Below are 19,890 nucleotides of genomic sequence, written 5' to 3' on the forward strand. Positions count from 1 at the left end.
ATGACGTCCCTCAACCGGGGCTAACTTCCTCTTGAGAGGTCTCGACTCCGACGCATGACGCCAGTCCCGTCTGGGGACTGCGTCGTCCGACGATGAAGAGTACAACATTACCTCGCCTTTCCTACGGCGAGGGTGAGCATCCTGGGAAGCGTCAACAGGAACGCTCGAGGGGACGACTGCTCGGGAGTTAAAACCTCTCGCCTCCCTTCGCCTGTCGACTTTCCTTCTCCCAGGGGTTGGGGAGCTTGGAAGAGGTCTAGGGCTAGGAGCACGACAGGTCCGAGCGGTCGCACCCTCTACTGCACTTGCACTAACACTTGTACTTTTTAGATCTCTCATTGTCGACTACATATTAACCCTGTCATCTGAGAGGGATTTACCTGTTGGCCCAGGGCCTGAATGGCCGCCATCATATCTTTAAGTGTTGGGTCTTTACCTGTTTCAGTAGGGGGTTCAGAGACTACCACTACGGGAGAAGGATCAATAGGGTAGTTAGCAAGGGGCAAAGAATTAACTATTCCCTGGCTATCCCTAGAAGAGCGAGACATAGTACTCTTGGCTCTTCTGAGCCGGTCTTTCAAGCTTTCTCATATACCGACTATAATAAATCCATTCCCGTTCTTCACACATACTGAGTGGGGATCCAGGGAGGCTTTAGCAAGCCGGGTCTTGCATCCCCTCACACACATTCTCAAACTCGATGAAGAGTCAGACATGTTGTAAGAAATTCCAAAAGCAAATCCAAAAAACGAGCGAAAGCCAAAGCCAAAGTGTACTTCACCAAAATAAGTTGCGAAAAACACGGGCTACGAGCGAAATTCCAACTATGTTACCGGCACGGCGGCAGGGAAGATCTGAGGAATAGTTGGAATGGTTCCAGGTACCTGGGTAGAGGGCGCACAGGTGGTTCACCTGACTACCGATCGGCGATTGCCGCGAGTTTTTTTTTTTTTAATTCTGCCGTGACGTCAGGGACTTAAGCTATATATATAACTACCAGGTAAGTTAGATGTTTAAAATGTAAGCGTAAATATGAGCACTTGCGAACCCAGTCGAGCCGCGTAGTTCGGCCTGGGGTTTACGAGTGCGTGAATAATTTTTTGTACGCCTGTTTGTGCATCTGTAAATAACTTCAATGTGCACGTGTTATATGTCACTCGAACGGCCATTCTTTGTACTTTATCGTACTGAACAGCAAAGTGTAAAAATATCAACGTTTCTATATAATAATCGTTGCCGTATATTTTCTAGGAAAAAAAAAAATTGTCTGTGATCTAACGACAATTGCTCCATTTTATTCTAACCATACATATCTCTTTCTTTTGTGCATTTTATAGGAAATTTATTCAGCTTTCTAATGCCACCATTATTTTTTTCTGTCTTTATTCCTTACTTAGGTACGATACGAAATGTCAACATAAGTAGCGTGGAAAATCTGAAAATTGCACTCCATAAAAAATTAGCATTTTTTAATCGGTAATTAGCAAACATATTTATAGCAAAATGATTGCTTCCATGTGAAAGTTCAAACATTTCTACACAATTTCCCTATAAAATAAACTCCCCAAACCTAATTATATTTTTCATGATTTAAAAAAACATCTACAATTTTCCTTAAAAATTTCACATTCATCATGTCTTTTTTATTGCTTCTAAGCCTTGCAAAAATTTTCTGATTGCTATAGGAAATTCAATCATTTGCCAACATCATAAAACAAACCAGAAGCCTATATCAGTTATAGTTGGGACGTATCGATTTTTACAAAGAAACTTTTCCGAGCGAGCCCCACTTTTCCCTCCATGGCATAGGATGCGTACCGGGTAGCGCTATAGGAACCCCCTTAAGCCCGAGAGGGTTAAGTCAATGTCCATGATTCAACCAACAGTGGATGTCAAGTGAACAAGTAAGAAAAGTTTCTCAGGATCTTCATTTTGAATTTACCTAATCATAATATTTCTGAGGAACAGTAATTTATTAAATACAATCAAAACCTTATTTATGAGGAAACACCCTTGGCCCAGTCCCATGCGAGTTAGAAATTTTAACTCAAGTGATCTGATTAAACTGCCTAATAATTAAAATGATAGAGTATACCAGACTACAACAAAGACCATGATTTCTTCTGCCTAATGATAGCAACTCTCGGCTAATACCACACAATACTAACCAAGTTTCAATTATTTTATGAACAAGAAAACTCTTATGGAGCAGATACCTGAACTCTGAGATTTTGATTTCTTTTTCTGGCAGCCTGTTGAGGAATCAGCCTCTTCCTTCAAAACAGCAGTAGACTTGCATCTCATACGGCAAAAGAAAGCCCTGCGTGATCCAGGACATAGCCTTGTGAGACCCTGAGGGACATCAGGTTTGACAGGCAAAAGTGCTGAAATACGAAGATCCAAATTTAGTTGAAATATTTCCATATTATGATCATCAATAAAAGTACATTTAATAATATTGGTAAAACCAGAATTTTCTATATTATAAATTCCAAAATATTTTATCTTGAAAAAGCAGTCACAACAAATAAAATCTAAATCTCACTCAATAGGAAGAGAACTATACATGGAATGTCATCCCTTATACTGAAGTGAAATGCACAGACTTCATGATAATGCAGAGACAAAATTACTGTTTAATAGCGTACAGGATGTGTAAGCATATAATAAATTCTAATTAAGTTTCTGAAAAAAAAACTTTTTTCAAAACAAGATTAATAATGTCACAAAACCAATAATTATCATCAGCCCACATTCATCATCTTTGAATGCCCCAGACACATTAGTTTTTAGTTTATCAAACAAAAAAGTGTAGCAGCCTTGCATAAGTATATGGATCCCTTCATCCCCAGCAATCACAAGCCTAACTTTTCGTATAGTCTGGACCAAATCAGTGGGGCTTGAAGGAGGAAACTTTGTATTATTAGTATATTAGTCACTGGTTTGTAAGAAAAAACCGACTTTTTAAAAAAAATTGGATGTTTCCACAAAAACGTATTACTGAAGATTAGCCTGAACTGCATTTTAGATGGTTAGGACTGACCAGATGAATATCCTGAACTGACTGATTGAACTCCCTCTGCTGAGACAGTCTGCAGCTATGTTGTGATTCCATGGATACTAAACTTTTAAATAATTCTATTTTGTTGGCCTTCACTGAAAACAGTGACATAAAGTGACAATTTCTGTACAATCATATACCCCCTTGGTTCCTTAACATGCTGGTGCAGTTGTTTTGTCTGTTACTTCTAATTCTTGCTTTCTCATGTGAAAAGCTAAGGGCCCAGAAAGACAACCCTCAACTCTATGAAGTCAAGGTGATGCTCCCTGTCCTGTGGGAACCAAATCCTAGCAGCTTCAAGTCAAGTATATATGCTCATTTGCAATATCTGGAAAAAGCAGAAACCTAGAAGGAGGAGAGACTCCCCTATTTCAAGGTTCTCAGTCATGCCATCCATAAATACATCTGACATAATCTGCTATGATGACATGTCAGCTTTTCTAGGGATGCGGGATGATTAATAAATGCTTGTCACATCTTGGCAGTACTAATGATGACAATGTCTGGATTCTGTATTCTTTCAGTTGACCTGGACACAAAAGTGGTGGCATAGCCTGAGAAGGGGATGAAGACACTGGCAAAGTTCTGTGGGGATAATGCCTTCCCCATATCTGTAGAACCTTAGAATCATAGTGGGGCTTTTGTGGCCATAAATATAGTTTAAACCCCTCCTCACCTCCAGCAGGCTGAAATTTGAGGAGTTACTACTCCAAAACAGAGTACTCTGAACCAGACTTTCCCTTGCCCAAAAAGACAAAGACACTTCCTATACTATGGGGGTACCGGGATGTTGTGGAAAAAGGCATCCTTGAGATGCATGGTGGCAGGAAGCCTCACCCTAATGGAGTGCCAAAATGAACCACCAGTTTCCATCCTTAAGAGGGTATTCTGGAAATATCCACTCTATTGGCCCAGTAAATCCATGTCAGTGGTTGAAGCCCTCAAGGCAGAACTTTATCTTACCTATTCCCAAGTGAGATTGCTTACTTATAATGCATAAATTAACTTAGATGGCTTTAAGTAGGAGAATTACATATGTCTATTCATTGCGGTTGGGACAATAGGTAAAGTTGTAGTGGGTACAGTGGACTTATGATCTCACCTATAAGCAGCAGCACAGAATGGCCACTCATTTTATTCTTTATGTGGTTGAGTGGATACAGTGCTGGCCTGTTAACTCAAGTCAAATCCTCAAAGAAGAGGTTTATCTCATCATTTAATCTGATGAGATTACTTACTTTTATTGTACAGTACACTACTTTAAATGTACACTACACCTCAGACTCTTTGAGGAGAATTTAAAGTCTACTCAATACTGGATGTGAGGGGGGGGATGAAACCACATTTATGGGTACAATAGACCCATTACAATTCTAAGTAAAGGAGGTAAAGTATAAAAAACAAGAAAATTTTGAACAATTATATTTGAAAACAGATATTGTCCTGGAATCATGGAGGCATTATGGTGAAAACCTTCTGAATGAAGAAAATTAACATGAACTGGGGAAAGTTGGCATAACAGAAGGACTAATCAAGAACATATCGGTTTTGGAAGTTAAAAGGGCACTCTGGAAGTTGAAAAGCAAAGGTTTAATAACCATCCAGAATAGCAAATAATTTTAAAAAAAGCAGTAGGATAGCCAGTCATCCAGTAGCTTACAAGAAAGACACAGACCCAGAAGAGTGGAAAAAGTCCCTTTCAGTAATGGTTTACAGTGAACCCTCGTTTATCGCGGTAGATAGGTTCCAGAACTGGCCGCGATAGCTGAAAAAATCCATGCAAGTAGGGACACCATATTTACAGTATTTATTTAACATATATTCAGACTTTTAAAACCCTCCCTTTACATAGTACTGTTAACAAACCACCCTTTACAGTAATGTACAGATATCTACAATACGTACATACAGTAAACAGGCACAAATGATAAGCAATAAAACAGTAAGTGAACATAAAAAAATAGAAAGATTGTTATGGTGCGTACTGTACAATTGTACAGTATTTTACTCACCACGATAGAGTTGGAAGTTACAATAAAGCCCTCCTCGTATGTACTGTTAACAAACCACCCTTTAATGTACAGAACACTTAATGCATGTACAGTACCTAATCTAAAACAGGCACTAATATTAAAATGTTAGAATATTAAAGTATATAAAGAAATAAAGATTGTTACTGTACCCACCATGAAAGAAGTTGAAGAAAAACTTGAATGATGATGGCGATGAATTTGCTGCACAGTAGAAATGATGATGAAGCTGATGATGTCTTCTACTGTCCAGCCAATGATTGTATTTTACGTCTCTTCAGACTGAGGTGTCTTTTCCTGGGACACCTCTTCAACTTCTTCCTGGAACACTTCTTCAATTTCTTCCGAAGGCACAGTAGCAGGAGAAACTGGCTCTTTTTTGTGAGGCTGGAAGAACATTGTGATCGGAAGTTGCTGCCGCTGCTTCTTTTTTCGATCGAAGAGCATCCTGTAGGGAGTCATGTCTTCATCGATTTTGTTGCAGAACTGCAGAGAATGAACCATATCCTCGTCCCATTCTTGTGACAATTCTTTCAGCTCCTTCGCTATGTTGTAGAGCTTGGCAAGCCGTTCTAATGTTAAGCCTGTTTCTTCGACAACTTCTTGGGTCTCTTCCTGTGGTTCATTTTCTTCCTCACTGGCTGATTTTGTCAGCTCTTCGAGGTCTGCGTCAGTTAGCGGCTGGGAATGGCAGTCCAACAACTCGTCAACATCTTCCGTCGTCATGTCGCCAAACCCGTCACCTCCAATTATCGCAGCCAACTGCACAGATTTCCGTACTGCAGAGTGTTGAATCTCGGCAGGCGTAAATCCCTCGTCATCGTAAACAATCTCGGACCACAACTTCCTCCAGCTCGCGTTAACGGTAGCAGGTTTCATTTCTTGCAGTGCCTTCTGGATGTTCTGAAGGCACGTGGCAATTGTGTACTGCCGCCAGTACGCCTTCAAATTGAATGTTTCATCCTCATCTTCTTGGGCGGCATCCACACACGCAACGAGGTCCGCCAAGGTATTCTTCGTGTAGAGGGCCTTGAACGCCCTGATAACCCCTGGTCCATCGGGTTGAATTAAGGACGTTGTGTTGGGTGGCAGGAACTCAACCTGAATGCCCTCGTCACGAAAGATCAGTCGCGTGTCCACCAGCGTTATCCAACAGGAGAAGGATCTTAAATGGCAAGCCCTTCTCTAAGAGATATTTACTGACTTGTGGGATAAAACACTAGTGGAACCAGTTGGAGGTCAGCATCTTCGTAATCCATGCTTTTGGATTATGCATCCAATACACAGGAAGGAGATTCTTATTTTTATTTTTCAAAGCACGAGGTTTTTCGACTTATAAATAAGCCCTGGCTTTAGCAAAATCCCGCAGCATTGCCACACATCACGAGGGTAACACGATCTTTGAATGCTTTAAAGCCAGAGGCTTTGGCTTCTTCTTTGAACAGGAAAGTTCGCGATGGCATTCTTTTCCAAAACAAACCCGTCTCGTCCATATTAAAGACTTGTTCGGGCTTGTATCCACCTTCAGCGATAATATTCTTGAACGTCTCATTCGCGTAAGTTTCAGCAGCGACCGTGTCAGCGAAGCAGCCTCGCCATGCAGGGAAACGCTTTTCAGGCCGAAGCGTTTCTGAAACTTGGCGAACCATCCTTTACTGGCGGTAAAACGTCGTGTCTGAGGCTGGGAATCAGTGGATGTCCCTGCTTGAGGTTCATCTACATCATCTTCGCTGTCTTCCTCTTCTTCTTCAGCGTGGTCGCCATCATCTTGAGGTTCCTTTGCCGCGAAATTCTCATACAACCTCAAAGCCTTGGTTCGGATGGTGTTCGTATCCAAGGCTATTTTCTTCTTCCGCAGTCGGCAATCCAGATTGACAAAGCACCTTCCATACGGACGATCGTTTTATTACGAGCCATAACAACTCGCTTTGCTGACTTGCTAAAGGTGATGGCAGCCGTCTTCCTAATCTTCGCCTCATCCTTCTTAATGTAGCGAACGGTGGATTCGTTCACTCCAAAATGGCGGGCCATGGCCACGAATCTCTCCCCCTCCTTCAACATATCGAGAAGTGTCACCTTCTCAGCAATCGTCATCATTTTCCGTTGGCGTTTAGGCTCAGTACCAGCCTTAGCAGAAGCAGAACGCTTGGGAGCCATTGTAGGGGTTAAACAAAGTTAAAAAAAGTTCAACTTCAAACACACACTGTCACGCACAGCACTGGTAATGTAAACAGCATCTATCTACCGAGAGAGCGGGAAACGGTGGCCGCGAGAAGATGCTGTGGGTCAGAGACAAGGGAAGCTGCTGCGGGTCGGAGAAACGGTCAAAACACCAATCACAGGCGAGATTACAAAACTTGGGAGCTGATTCGTCATCTATCACCAATGGAACCAATCACAGCCCATCTTACATGCTAGTTTCAAATTCAAATATACTTTACGCTATTTTATGCTTTTTTGTTGTAGTAGTATAGGTTTATTCGAGATGTGATTTTTGCAACAAACAATATTATTGGATGCAGTACAAAAGATTCATGGAAAAGATGCACATTCATTACATTTGTATTTTATAATTAGTATATATGTAGCCATCAGCAGCCTTACACCATTCAAATATGACAATGTCAGACTGCATCTGATTAGCGTTTCATGTTCAGTTTAATTTTACTAGTACTATAATGAATTATTGTATGATCACATTCTCTTTTTGTTTAATTTCATTTTGTACTGAATTATATGTCATAATGCAATGAACCAACAGTACTAGCAGATATTAATAATTATTAAGGAATTAATTAAATATTTGGGTCTTCATATATCGCGACTATTTTTGAAATTTCCGGAAAATCCGCTATATATTTTCTCTTATAATATACATACGTAATGGAAAAAATCCGCGAAGTCGTGAATCCGCGATAGTCGAACCGCGAAGTAGCGAGGGTTCACTGTACTAAGGAAAATGGGATGCACTGCAATGTAGAAATTAAGGAGGAATAAGACTACCTGACAATGTTATGAAAATATTGAAAAAGATGCTGAAAGATAGAATAAGAAAAAATCATTAAAATCAATCTGTCAGATTGGCTTCATGCCAGAATGATCAACAAAAGCAACCCATTTAATGAGGCAACTCCAGGAAAAGTACCATGCAAAGAAATTCTGTAACATAATTGTGGATCTTGAAAAGGCTTGTGACAAAGCACCAAAAATGACATTTTTATAATAAAATAAGGTTTTATATATACTTAGCCAGTAATTACATGGCTATAGTTTCTACTTTAAACAGTGACTTAAGAACTGAAAATTCATGGTAGAGCTCTTTTTTTTTTTTTTTGGCGCAGATAAATGCCCCGCCCACTTTCGGGGAAGAATAGGTAGCTGAACAGCTCAGTTCGTTTATGCTCTATGTCCATGCGCGGGGAGGAGGGATGGGCTCTGTTCGTGTACTTCTTGGTGTATATATAAAACCTTATTTTATTATAAAAATTTCATTTTTATATATAACACTTACCAAGTAATTACAGTACACAGCTGAATCCCACATTGATAGGAGGTGGGAAGAATGGACATGTACTACTTAAAAAATGTTATTAAGGAATGCAATGCATTTGAAATAGAAAAAGGCCAGCATTGTGGTAATGCTTGTTGTAACCTTACCTGGGGAGAGAGCAAGAGCAGGAAGATACTGCATCTTGGTCATTGCTCATCTCGACCCGTAGGGACATGACCGGTAGTGTCAGGATTGCCCCTACTTCAGTGGGAGCTTTGTGGTCAGGGAGTCTATGACTCGACAAAGCTTAAACAAAGCAATTGCCCTTGCCCTGGGTGAAACATAGACATTGACTAACACACGGCCATAAAACTATATTACTGTACACCTGTACACCATTTAAAAAACAGATACAATATTACCCATCCATTAAAACAAAGATCGGAGAGTACTCCAGGTACTAAGTACCCCTGGCTTCCCAAAAAACTCAACAACCTTAATCAAGGCTAGGAGATAGAGAAACAGAAGAATCACTCCTACCCCTCACTCCCTAGTGCCACACCATCCGTGGAGAACGGACTCAGTGTGCTGTAGTCCTCGAACACAGTTTCGACGTCCCGTAAATAATAGTTGGTGGAGACCGAGCGAAACCTCCAGTAAGTCGATTGGATTATGGTAGCTAGAGAGAGGTTGCGTTTAAAAGCCAATGAAGTGGCTACTGCTCGTACCTCATGTGCTTTTATCTTTAACAACAGTAAATTATTCTCCTGAATTCCCAAGTGAGACTCTAAAATAATGTCTCTCAAAATGAAAGAGATAGCATTCTTGGAGAGAGGACATAAAGTGTTCTTAACAGATCACCAGAGGTTACAAGAATTCCCTCTGATATTCTTGGTTCTCTCAATGTAGATCTTAATGCTCTCACTGGGCACAATACTCTCTCTTGTTCCGAAGGTCCCACCAGTTCTGCAAGACTGGACGGAAAAAGAACGAGGCCAAGGGTTAGACAGGTTCTCGTTTTTGACTAAAAAGCCTAAAATATATGAGCAAATAGCTGTCTCTTGCGATAAACCAACTTGTTTGTCCAGAGCTTGCAACTCGCTGACTCTTTTTGCCATGGCTAAAGCGATTAAGAAAAGTGTCCTTCTAGACAGATCCCTAAAGGAGGACACCTGCATAGGTTCAAAAGGGCCTGATAATTAATGCAGAACTACGTCTAGGTTCCAAGACACTGGCTGCTGAGACTTCTGTTTCCTGGTGTCAAAAAACTTGACTAAGTCTGAAATGTCCGGGTCTGAGGAAATGTTCACACCTCTATGCTTGAACACTGAGTTCAGCATGGATCTGTAACCTTTATCATAGACGTCGAAAGGCCTCTCGAAGATCTTAGGTAAAGTAAAAATTCAGCTAGTTGTTACGTTCTTTACACCACCTCCTAAAAACTGCCCACTTAGCCTGGTAGAGCCATGAAGAAGACTCGCATCTACATTTTGCAATAGCATTTGCAACTTCTCTTGAAAATCCTTTCGCTCTGACAAGCTTCCTGACAGTTTGAAGCCTGTCAGAGCAAGAGTGGACAAACCTTGATGATATCTGTTGAAGTGAGGTTGTCTGAGATCTTTCCTCTGTGGGGGGAGCTGCGGAAAGTCAGACAGAAGTTCTAGAAGGTCTGGAAACCACTCCTTTTGAGGCCAAAAAGGAGCTACTAGGATTATCAATGCGTGATAAGAAGTCTTGAATTTGTTGATCATGTCTCTTACTAGACTGAATGGAGGGAAGGCATACATTTCCAGGTATGACCAATCCTGAAGCATCGTATCTGTTGCTCATGTCTAAGGGTCTGGCACCAGAGAGCAATACAGGGGGAGGCGATGGTTCCTGGGCGTTGCAAACAAGTCTATCCATGGTGTTTCCCACCGTTTCCACAGGTCGGTTGCACACCTGTAGATTCAGCAACCATTCTGTGGGTAGAACCTGTTTGCAACGGCTCAATTCATCCGCTAATATGTTTAACTTGCCCTGAACATAGGGGGCGAGAATCTGTGTAATGTTATTTTGCGCCCAAAGAAGGAGATCCCTGGCTAACTTGCACAGCGACAGAGAGTGAGTGCCTCCTTGGTTTCGAATGTAAGCCACAGCCGTTGTGTTGTTGGAATGAACCGCAATCACTGTCTCGAGTTACTACAGCAAAATGTTGAAGCACCAGGTGAATCGTCTTCGACTCCCTCAGATTTACGTGCTGTTTCCTCTCTTGAAGGGACCACTTCCCTGACACTTCCAATCGTCCTAGTGTCGCTCCCCAACCTAGGTCCGATGTGTCGGAGAACAATGAGAGGTTCGGGTTCAGATGCGATAGGGACTTCCCTGAGTGGAACCTTCCTTCTATGACCCACCACTGAAGACCTTCTTTTATTTCCTTTGTGATGGGGAATACGAAGGAACCTGGAAGAATCTTCCTGTTCCAACTGGCCTTCAGAAAGAAATGCAAAGGCCTCGCATGCAGTCTCCCCAAAGGAATGAACATCTCTATGGACGAGAGAGTCCCAAGCAGCTCATCCAGTCGTTGGCTGAGGAGGTTTGAAGACTCAGAAAATGACGGACTTTTTGGGTGCATGACAGTATTCTCTTCTCTGACGGAAAAGCTCAAAAAGCCCGAGAGTCTATCTTCATCCCCAAATAGACTAGAGGTAGTCGTCGACTTACGACCTATGCGACTTACGACTGACCGACTTTACGATGGCTATGACAATATAATAATATATAATAAATTTTATATTTTGCTAAAATACGTCGAGCATGCGTACGATACTTTTTCCCACTACCGGCAGCGCGCTCATATCCGAGAGATGCTCAGCTTTCGGCAGCGTTCAGTGTGTTTGTGTCGTTTGAAAATGGTAAAAGATTCATATTTTTGTAATGTATTTTGTATTTCTATTTTTTGCAAATAAATAAAATGTAATAACAAATTACCGTATTTGATGGCTTATAAGACGCATGTCTGCATAGGACTCACCCCAATTTCAGCAGGACATTGAGGGAAAAAAAATAAGGTTTCCTAGCCTATGCTAGTATTATTAAACATTATTATACATTAATAAAGAAGTTGTTTACCATATTTATATTTATAAAAATGTGTATTATACAATCAGCCATTTACTACGATCGAATGTTTCGTCTGCTGCTGAAAGCTACCTCATAGGTTTACCAATAGATTGCAACAAATTCATTAGTAAACATTGTTTCTTACTGGCAGAATCAACAAAAACATTAATAAAGATGTTACCTATGGTAATATATGTTATATATATCCATTACATATTATAAAAGTATGCAATCAAGGGGTAAAATCCAATAAATAAAAATGTTTCCTATGTAACGGCTCGAGTCTCGTGAGCAACTGAACAAAGCCATGTTATTATTCTTAAAAGAGAATGCTAGCACGAGTTACGAAGTATCAATTCAACGAAGCCTTGTTATTATGCCTAAAGAGAATGGTAGCAGGAATTGTCAACCAACAATTGATCAAGCCATGTTGTTATGCGTAAAGAGAATGTTAGCAGGAATTGCCAACTACCAACTGAACGAAGCCTTGTTATCCGTAAAGCTCTCGAGATAATCACCAATAGGTGGCAGCACACGTACTGTGAGTCTGTAAATGTGGAATGCAACGATCCGCTGTAGACGACGATAATGATATTAACACATTTTAATGAAAATATCGATAATAACAACGTAGATATTGATTATAATACTAGCAGTAGTAATTGCGGTGATGGTAAGTGTGATAATGATAAATAATAATAAACTTTGTTTTTTAATAGGTTATTAGGATAACACCGGATGTTATGTTAGGCTACAACACCTACGTGACGTTTCATGTATAATTTCGGCCAAAATTCTTAAATTTTGAGCCTACATTATGTACATAGGACGCAGGGGGATTTTTAAGGCCATTTTTTTGTTAAAAAAGTGCGTCTTATACGCTGTCAAATACGGTATGTATTTAATTCAAATCTATAAATAAATAAAAGTAAATAATACGTCATACGTGTAGCCGATTGGCAATGCAAATGGCGGATAAGAAAATGTAAACAGACCAGACAGATGGTTTGAATGCCTACAATAAAAATGTTAAATACAGTAATAAAAGTAAGTACTAATCAAGGAGTTCAAGCATGATAAGATTTCATATGCTAAACATAATAATAGGTACTATACATACACACTTTTGGGATAATATAAAATGTATATGTAGGCTAGTCATACTTATGATATAATGTATGATGGATAATATACGGTAGGTACAGAATACATGTACATATGAGGGCCTCAGAACCAGAAGGTTGTAAACGCCACTTTTTAAAAATTGAGTAAATTGCCCTCAAAGTCTAGCATTCATTACTCTGCTTCTAAGAAAGATATTGATTTAAACTAAGTTTCATATGAAAGCCCTACTCTTTAGAACTTTTTGTGAACATTTGAAAACATTGTAGGGTGCGCTATGCGCGCTAGCATTCAAAATGTCCGCCTAACCCTCACATTTTGTGTATATTGTGGTCATAACCAGCACTTAAAACCATAATTAAATGTGTAAAATGATAATAAAGTGTTATTATATTCTTGGTATAACAACAATGGATGTATAATAATAATAATAATAATAATAATAATAATAATAATAATATAATAATAATAATATTAATAATAATAATAATATTGATGAGTAATCAATATAGTGTGATGGAAAATAATAATAATAATAATAATAATAATAATAATAATAATAATAATAATAATAATAATACAGTAATATTAGTAATAATGATGTTGACGATGATAACCTTCCATCATCATAATGTTTAACCATTAAAACGGTTGGCCTACATTACGTGCAGGCACGAGTTTGTCTGTCCACCGAGAAACATATTCTTGGCCTGCATCGGGCAGTAACTTATTATTTTTTTTCCATGACGTTTCATCCCTTGTCCTTTTTCTTCCTCTTGGCCGTTGCACGACATCACAGTGATCACTCTCGCTATCAGAGGAAGACAGAATGGCGCTAAATAAGGGATAATAAAAAAAAAAAACAAATCACGACACTACGGACATTCAATTTCGCCGCGAAAATCACTAGACTGGGAATGTAAACAATAGTGGAGATGTAAACTGCGCGATGATTGGCCGACACTTACGAGCCCCTTATGCGGGAAAATGCTGATTGGCCTAGAACTGAATACCCGTTTAGTGACGCGCGCTCTCATTGGCTCGCTCTGAGCTGCTGCACATGCAACCTTCTGGTTGTAACTGAGCTCTTATGAGGCTGTAAGCTCCGCGCGACATCACGTTCATTCATATAGCTAAAATCGATAATTCCTACTGTTCCATCAGGGATTTTGACCTTACTGAAACGGCTGAATAGCTTAGAAATGCCACGAATAGACAGAGGAAACTTTGCCACATCTATTGGTATGCCTAACTCCAAATCGGTGGGGGTGGCGTTTACAACCTTCTGGTTCTGAGGCCCTCATATGTGGTTGGTCGACTTACGACGAGATCGACTTACGACCGCTCTGTCAGAACCTAATGCCGTCATAAGTCGACGCCTACCTGTATTGTCTGAGAAGGGACTAGTTGGGACTTTTCCTGGGTGATTAAAATGCCCAACTCCTGGGCTAACTGTAGGGTTTTGAGCAGGTCCTCCGCGCACTTCTTCTGGGATGATGATCATAGGAGCCAGTCGTCCAGATATAGACAAACTTTCACGCCCATTAGATGAAGCAATTGAGATAGAGAGTGAGAACCCTGGTGAAAACTTGAGGGGCTGTTGACAACCCGAAGCATAGAGCCCAAAATTGGAAAACTTTGTCCTGAAAGACGAATCTCAGGAATTCCCTGGAACCCCAGTGTACACTACTGGGATATGAAAGTAAGCGTCTCTCATGTCTATCGAGACCATCCAATCTTCTTGAGAAACTACAGCAAAAACTGAGCTGTCCGTCTGCATCCTGAACTTCGTGGTTTGGACGAAGATGTTTAGAGCTCTTACGTCCAGGACCGGCCTCCAACCCCTGGAGGTTCTGGGGACTACAAAGAGGCAGTTGTAAAACCCCTCTGATGACAAGTCTTCTACCTCCTTTATAGCTCTCTTGTGGAGAAGAGCTGAGACTTTCTTTGAGAGGGCCAAACCTCTCGGAGCCTACTGAGTACGCCTTTCAGGCAATGGGCACAAGCGACAAAGGTGGACTCTCCTTGAAAGGAATTGCATATCCTTCCTTGAGAACCCGTAGTGCCCATGGTTCTACCGATCTGGCCTCCCATTGTCTCCAGAAGTGTAGGAGTCTGGCGCCCACAGGTAAACAGAGGACCGAAGTCTCACTTGCTAGAGAATGGCCTAGATGAGGACCTCTTGCTGATAGGGCAATCTGATCTGGGATTCGTGTGTGGGTGTGAGGAACTCTTCCTCTGTTACCTTGAAAGAGCCATGGCTGGAGAGGAGAGAAAGGCTGAGGATTAAATGAAACCGCAGGTGTTCAGTTAGACTCCTTCATTTGCTTGGACGACTGTGCTATCAAGTCGTGAATGGCCTTTTTTTTTTTTGTAATTCCCTAACTACCCACTCTAATGTCATTCAAGGAAAAAGGCTGGTACTGTCCGGAGGGGCGAAAAGAAGAGCAGATCTCTGGGACGGTGTCACTCCTTTAGGGGTGAAAGAACACGTCTCTTTTCTTCAGCATGCATGACGGAAAAAGAGCAGCTAACTCCTGTGCCCCATCTTAAATCACCTTCTCTGCACACGACAGAACTCCGAGCCAGTCCGCTACAAAGTTCTCTTGGAGGGAAGAACATTCCTCAATTTTCTTGGTTAACGCGCCCACCATCCAGTCAAGGAAACTGAAGATCTCGAATACTTTAAAAATATCCTTAACTATGTGGTCAGAAGACGAAAACATAATTTTCGCTGTATTGAAGGCTGAACAACAAGCAGAGTCAATCAGACCAGAGAAATCCCCTTGAGAGGAGGCAGAAACTCCCAAGGAAGGAGCTTCCCTGGTTACATACCTCCTTTTGGAAAACCGAGAAGGAGGAGAACAAAATACAGCTTTGCCAAACTCCCTCTTCTCAGACAGCCAAGGGTCAATCCCCGACAACGCTTTCTTGGAAGAGACAGAGAGAGCCATCTTTGGGAGCCTAGTGGTACTCGAGGATTGACGTAACAAGAACAATGATCCCGAGGAAGAAGGGGGCGCGTTGGAGAAATATGTCAGGAAGCAGAATAGAAAATAGTTCAATAATGAGGCGTAGGCTGATGAAGGCTGTTCTGGTTCAGGGTCCTCCTCTGCTGAGGATACAGCGAAAGCACCAAATCCTGCTGTGGTTCTTATGGTATCGAAGACAAGGGTTTCTTTAACAGTTGCAGGATGTTGTCCAAACGTTGGTGAATGGGAAGCAAAGAAGAGTCTTGGGGTGCTGATGTATTTGCAGACTTCGTGTGATCGGCGCCAGGTGAAGAGAATAAGGCCTTGGGGATCTGTGACACTGAAGGTGCCGAGACAGGTTGACCTGCAGCAATAGGGACGTCTGAATCTGAAGCCTCAGACTCATATTCCAATGCTGGAGAGCTGGGAGCCAACAGGATGTCTGGAGCTACAATGTAAACTGAACCTGCAGGAGGCTTTATGAGCCACTGGGAGCTCGGATCCAACGGGAGAGGGAGATCCCAAAGCGTGCTTATGAGCCAACTGGTAATAGGGAACCAATGGGCACTTACGAGCCAATGGGAGCTCGGTGTCCAAAGGGAGCTCTCTGTTGTCCCAATAGCTGCAAGAGGGTTCTTGATCCTTATGGCACTTGTGAGGTACCGCTGAATGTGCATCCGCAACGTGCCTCTTCAAAGGCCTAGAAGACTCCTGAAAACGTTGACCGTGTACTTTTGTCTTCCAAATCCGAATCACTGGAAGATAAGTGTGATCCAATTGGACATCTTTCCAGTGTTTGGTTGCCGAAACCTGGGAAATAGCAACAGGTTCGGCTGAGGAAGCAACTACTCGTGGGCAAACCCCATGACCTCCCTTGGACTTACGGTTTGCCTCCTCCCAGGTGCAGGGGAGTTTGGCAGGGACCTCCGTCTAGGAGCATCGGTGGGACGAGTAGCCATCCCCTCCACAACACTAACACTAGCACTTGCACTGACACTTGCACTATGATCCTGATTTGCTCTGTCCAAAAGAACTCTTACAGAAGCTCCTATCTGAGTGACAGTACTTACTTAAACGTCGAATTTCTTATCCAATCGAGCTTCAAGAATGGCAATGGCACTAGGTTCAGAGGGAAGGGAGCCAGATAACAGAGTGGTAGGGAGAGCAAGATTAGTAGGAATTGGGGAACGAGAAGTCAAAGGTGTAGAAAAAGCCGGTTTAGGGGTAGAGGACACAGAAGCTTTAGCCTCGGCTCTAGCAGCCGCTTTCCTAAGACTAGCTTTCTCTAATTTATCCAAATGATTGGTCAACACTTTCCATTTACTTAGTCCCAATCCTTACATTCCTTGCAAGGCAAGTTGGGGGAACATACTTGTCCATGGCAGTGAAAACAAACAGAATGTTTGTCATATTTAAATGAAGTTAACCTAGTATTACAGCCTTTGCTGAAATACCAGTTACTGACATATCCAAAAAATTAAAAAAAAATAAGCTAAGCTTAACTAAGCTATGAAAATATAGCTTGGAGGCTACCACATGAAAGAATACGTCACCAAATCTGGTGAAACTACTCCTGAATTAACAAAACACAGTTGCTGAACGACCGATGTTTGATCATCAACAGCAGAAATGAACTGAGCTCTTCAGCTACAGTATGTTGTACCTATTCTTCCCCAAAAGTGGGAGGGGCACTTACCTGCACCAAAACAAGAGAGTGCTACCGTGAATTTTCAATTCTTAAGCTGCCGTTTAAAGTAGAAACTATAGCTATGTAATTACTTGGTAAGTGTCATATATAAAATGGATGTTTACTAGGGCAGAAGATACCAAAAGATGTTTTAAATTAGCCCTTAAACGCCGAGCCTCTATTTACAAAAACGTCTCCCGTATGCTGGCGGTGTTCGGGAGCTAGCGCCGAGGCGGAAAAAAAGTTTTTTTCAAAAAATCACAGCACGCTTAGTTTTTAAGATTAAGAGTTCATTTTTGGCTCCTTTTTTTTCATTGCCTGAAGTTTAGTATGCAACCATCAGAAATGAAAAAAATATCATTATCATATATAAATATTGAAGTATATGACAGCGCAAAAAAATTTTTCATATATAATTTTATACAAATCGCGCTGTGAGCAAAACGGTTGAAGCTAACGGGTTATTTTGTTTTTCTTTGTATTGTACACTAAATTGCAATGATTTTGGTATATAACAAATTGTAAAACAATCAAAGCAACACAGCGAAAATATTATCACAAAATGATGCATGAGTTCGTAACGCGTGGACGTAAAAAAATGTTTTTTTCAAAAATTCACCATAAATCGAAATATTGTGCTAGAGACTTCCCGTTTGTTGAAAAATGAAGCTAATTGATTGAATATTACTAGACTGTAAGTTTTTTAGCTTAAAATTGCAGTTTTCGACCATTTCGGTCGAGTTAAAGTTGACCAAAAGTCAAATTTTTTCTATTTATCGTGATTTATATGAATATATTTAAAAACTGATAAAAACTACAACCATGAGTTATTTTCTGTTGTATTGTACATGAAATTGCACACATTTTCATATATAAAACGTTATGTAACGACTAATATAAAATGGTGCAAATATTACAACAACGTGACGAAAGAATTTCTGAGATGTTCGGCCGAGTTACCGCGCGGACGTAAGGAAAATGTTTTTTTCAAAAATTCACCATAAATCGAAATATTGTGCTAGAGACTTCCAATTTATTGCAAAATGAAGGTAAATGATTGAATATTACTAGAATGTAAGAGTTTTAGCTTACAATTGCGTTTTTTTACCATTTTGGTCGAGTTAAAGTTGACTGAAGGTTGAAATTTTGGCAGTTATCGTGATTTATGTGAAAATATTTCAAAACTGATAAAAGCTACAACCATGAGCTATTTGCTATTGTATTCTACATGAAATTGCACACATTTTCATATATAAAAGTTTATGTAACGACTAATGTAAAACGATGCAAACATTACGACAACATGACAAAAGAATTTCTGAGATGTTCGGCCGAGTTACCGCGCGCAGACGTAAGGAAAAAGTTTTTTTTTTCAGAAATTCACCATAAATCGAAATATTGTGCTAGAGACTTCCCGTTTGTTGAAAAATGAAGCTAATTGATTGAATATTACTAGGCTGTAAGTGTTTTAGCTTACAATTGCAGTTTTCGACCATTTCGGTCGAGTTAAAGTTGACCGAAAGTTGAAATTTTGGCAGTTATCGTGATTTATATGAAAATATTTCAAAACTGATAAAAGCTACAACCATGAGTTATTTTCTGTTGTATTCTACATGAAATTGCACACATTTCCATATATAAAACTTTATGTAACGACTAATATAAAACGGTGCAAACATTACGACAACGCGACGAAAGAATTTCTGGCGCGGACGTACGGAAAAAGTTTTTTTTTCAAAAATTCACCATAAATCGAAATATTGTGCTAGAGACTTCAAATTTGTTGCAAAATGAAGGTAAATGATTGAATATTACTAGAATGTAAGAGTTTTAGCTTACAATTGCATTTTTTGACCATTTTGGTCGAGTCAAAGTAGACCGAAGGTTGATATTTTGGCAGTTATCGTGGTTTACATGAAAATATTTCCAAACTGATAAAAGCTACAACCATGGGTTGTATTTTGCTGTATTTTACATGAAATTCCACACATTTTCATATATAAAACTTTATGTAACGACTAATATAAAACAGTGCAAAAATTACGACAAAATGACGAAAGAATTTCTGAAATTTTCGAGCAAAACGTTACGAGCGGGCGTAAGGAAAAAAGTTTTTCAAAAATTCACCATAAATCGAAATATTGTGCTAGAGACTTCCAATTTGTTGCAAAATGAAGGTACATGATTGAATATTACTAGAATGTAAGAGTTTTAGCTTACAATTGCGTTTTTCGACCATTTCGGTCGAGTCAAAGTTGACCGAAGGTTGAAATTTTTGTAGTCGACGTGCAGTGCGTCCACTTGGCACCCAACAGACAATTTTAGTCGACGTATGATACGCCCAGTAGGCGTTTAAGGGTTAGTAATGTTATTCTACTATAACACTAGATCTAAAATGAAGAGAGTAGCAGATGTATCTGAAGCCA

The 19,890-nt window shown here is 40.3% G+C and overlaps 1 protein-coding gene and 1 long non-coding RNA gene across 3 annotated transcripts in view; one reads left to right on the forward strand and one right to left on the reverse strand.

The window, feature by feature from the left end:
• Nucleotides 1-2,387, forward strand: part of LOC136855059 (uncharacterized) — a 200,960-nt gene extending 198,573 nt beyond the window's left edge. The window contains exon 4 of the long non-coding RNA XR_010857877.1: nt 2,252-2,387. This is a non-coding gene — a long non-coding RNA (uncharacterized lncRNA). The remainder of the gene's footprint in view (nt 1-2,251) is intronic.
• The window catches only part of cyc (basic helix-loop-helix ARNT-like protein cyc), a 119,898-nt gene that overhangs the window by 52,505 nt on the left and 47,503 nt on the right, over nt 1-19,890 (reverse strand). For both annotated transcript variants that reach the window (XM_067131822.1, XM_067131815.1), the window contains one exon: nt 2,217-2,384. In XM_067131822.1, the coding sequence (XP_066987923.1) occupies nt 2,217-2,384 (168 nt within the window). The remainder of the gene's footprint in view (nt 1-2,216; nt 2,385-19,890) is intronic.

Source organism: Macrobrachium rosenbergii, chromosome 3, assembly GCF_040412425.1.
Source record: "Macrobrachium rosenbergii isolate ZJJX-2024 chromosome 3, ASM4041242v1, whole genome shotgun sequence".
NCBI classification, from domain to species: Eukaryota; Metazoa; Arthropoda; class Malacostraca; order Decapoda; family Palaemonidae; genus Macrobrachium; species Macrobrachium rosenbergii.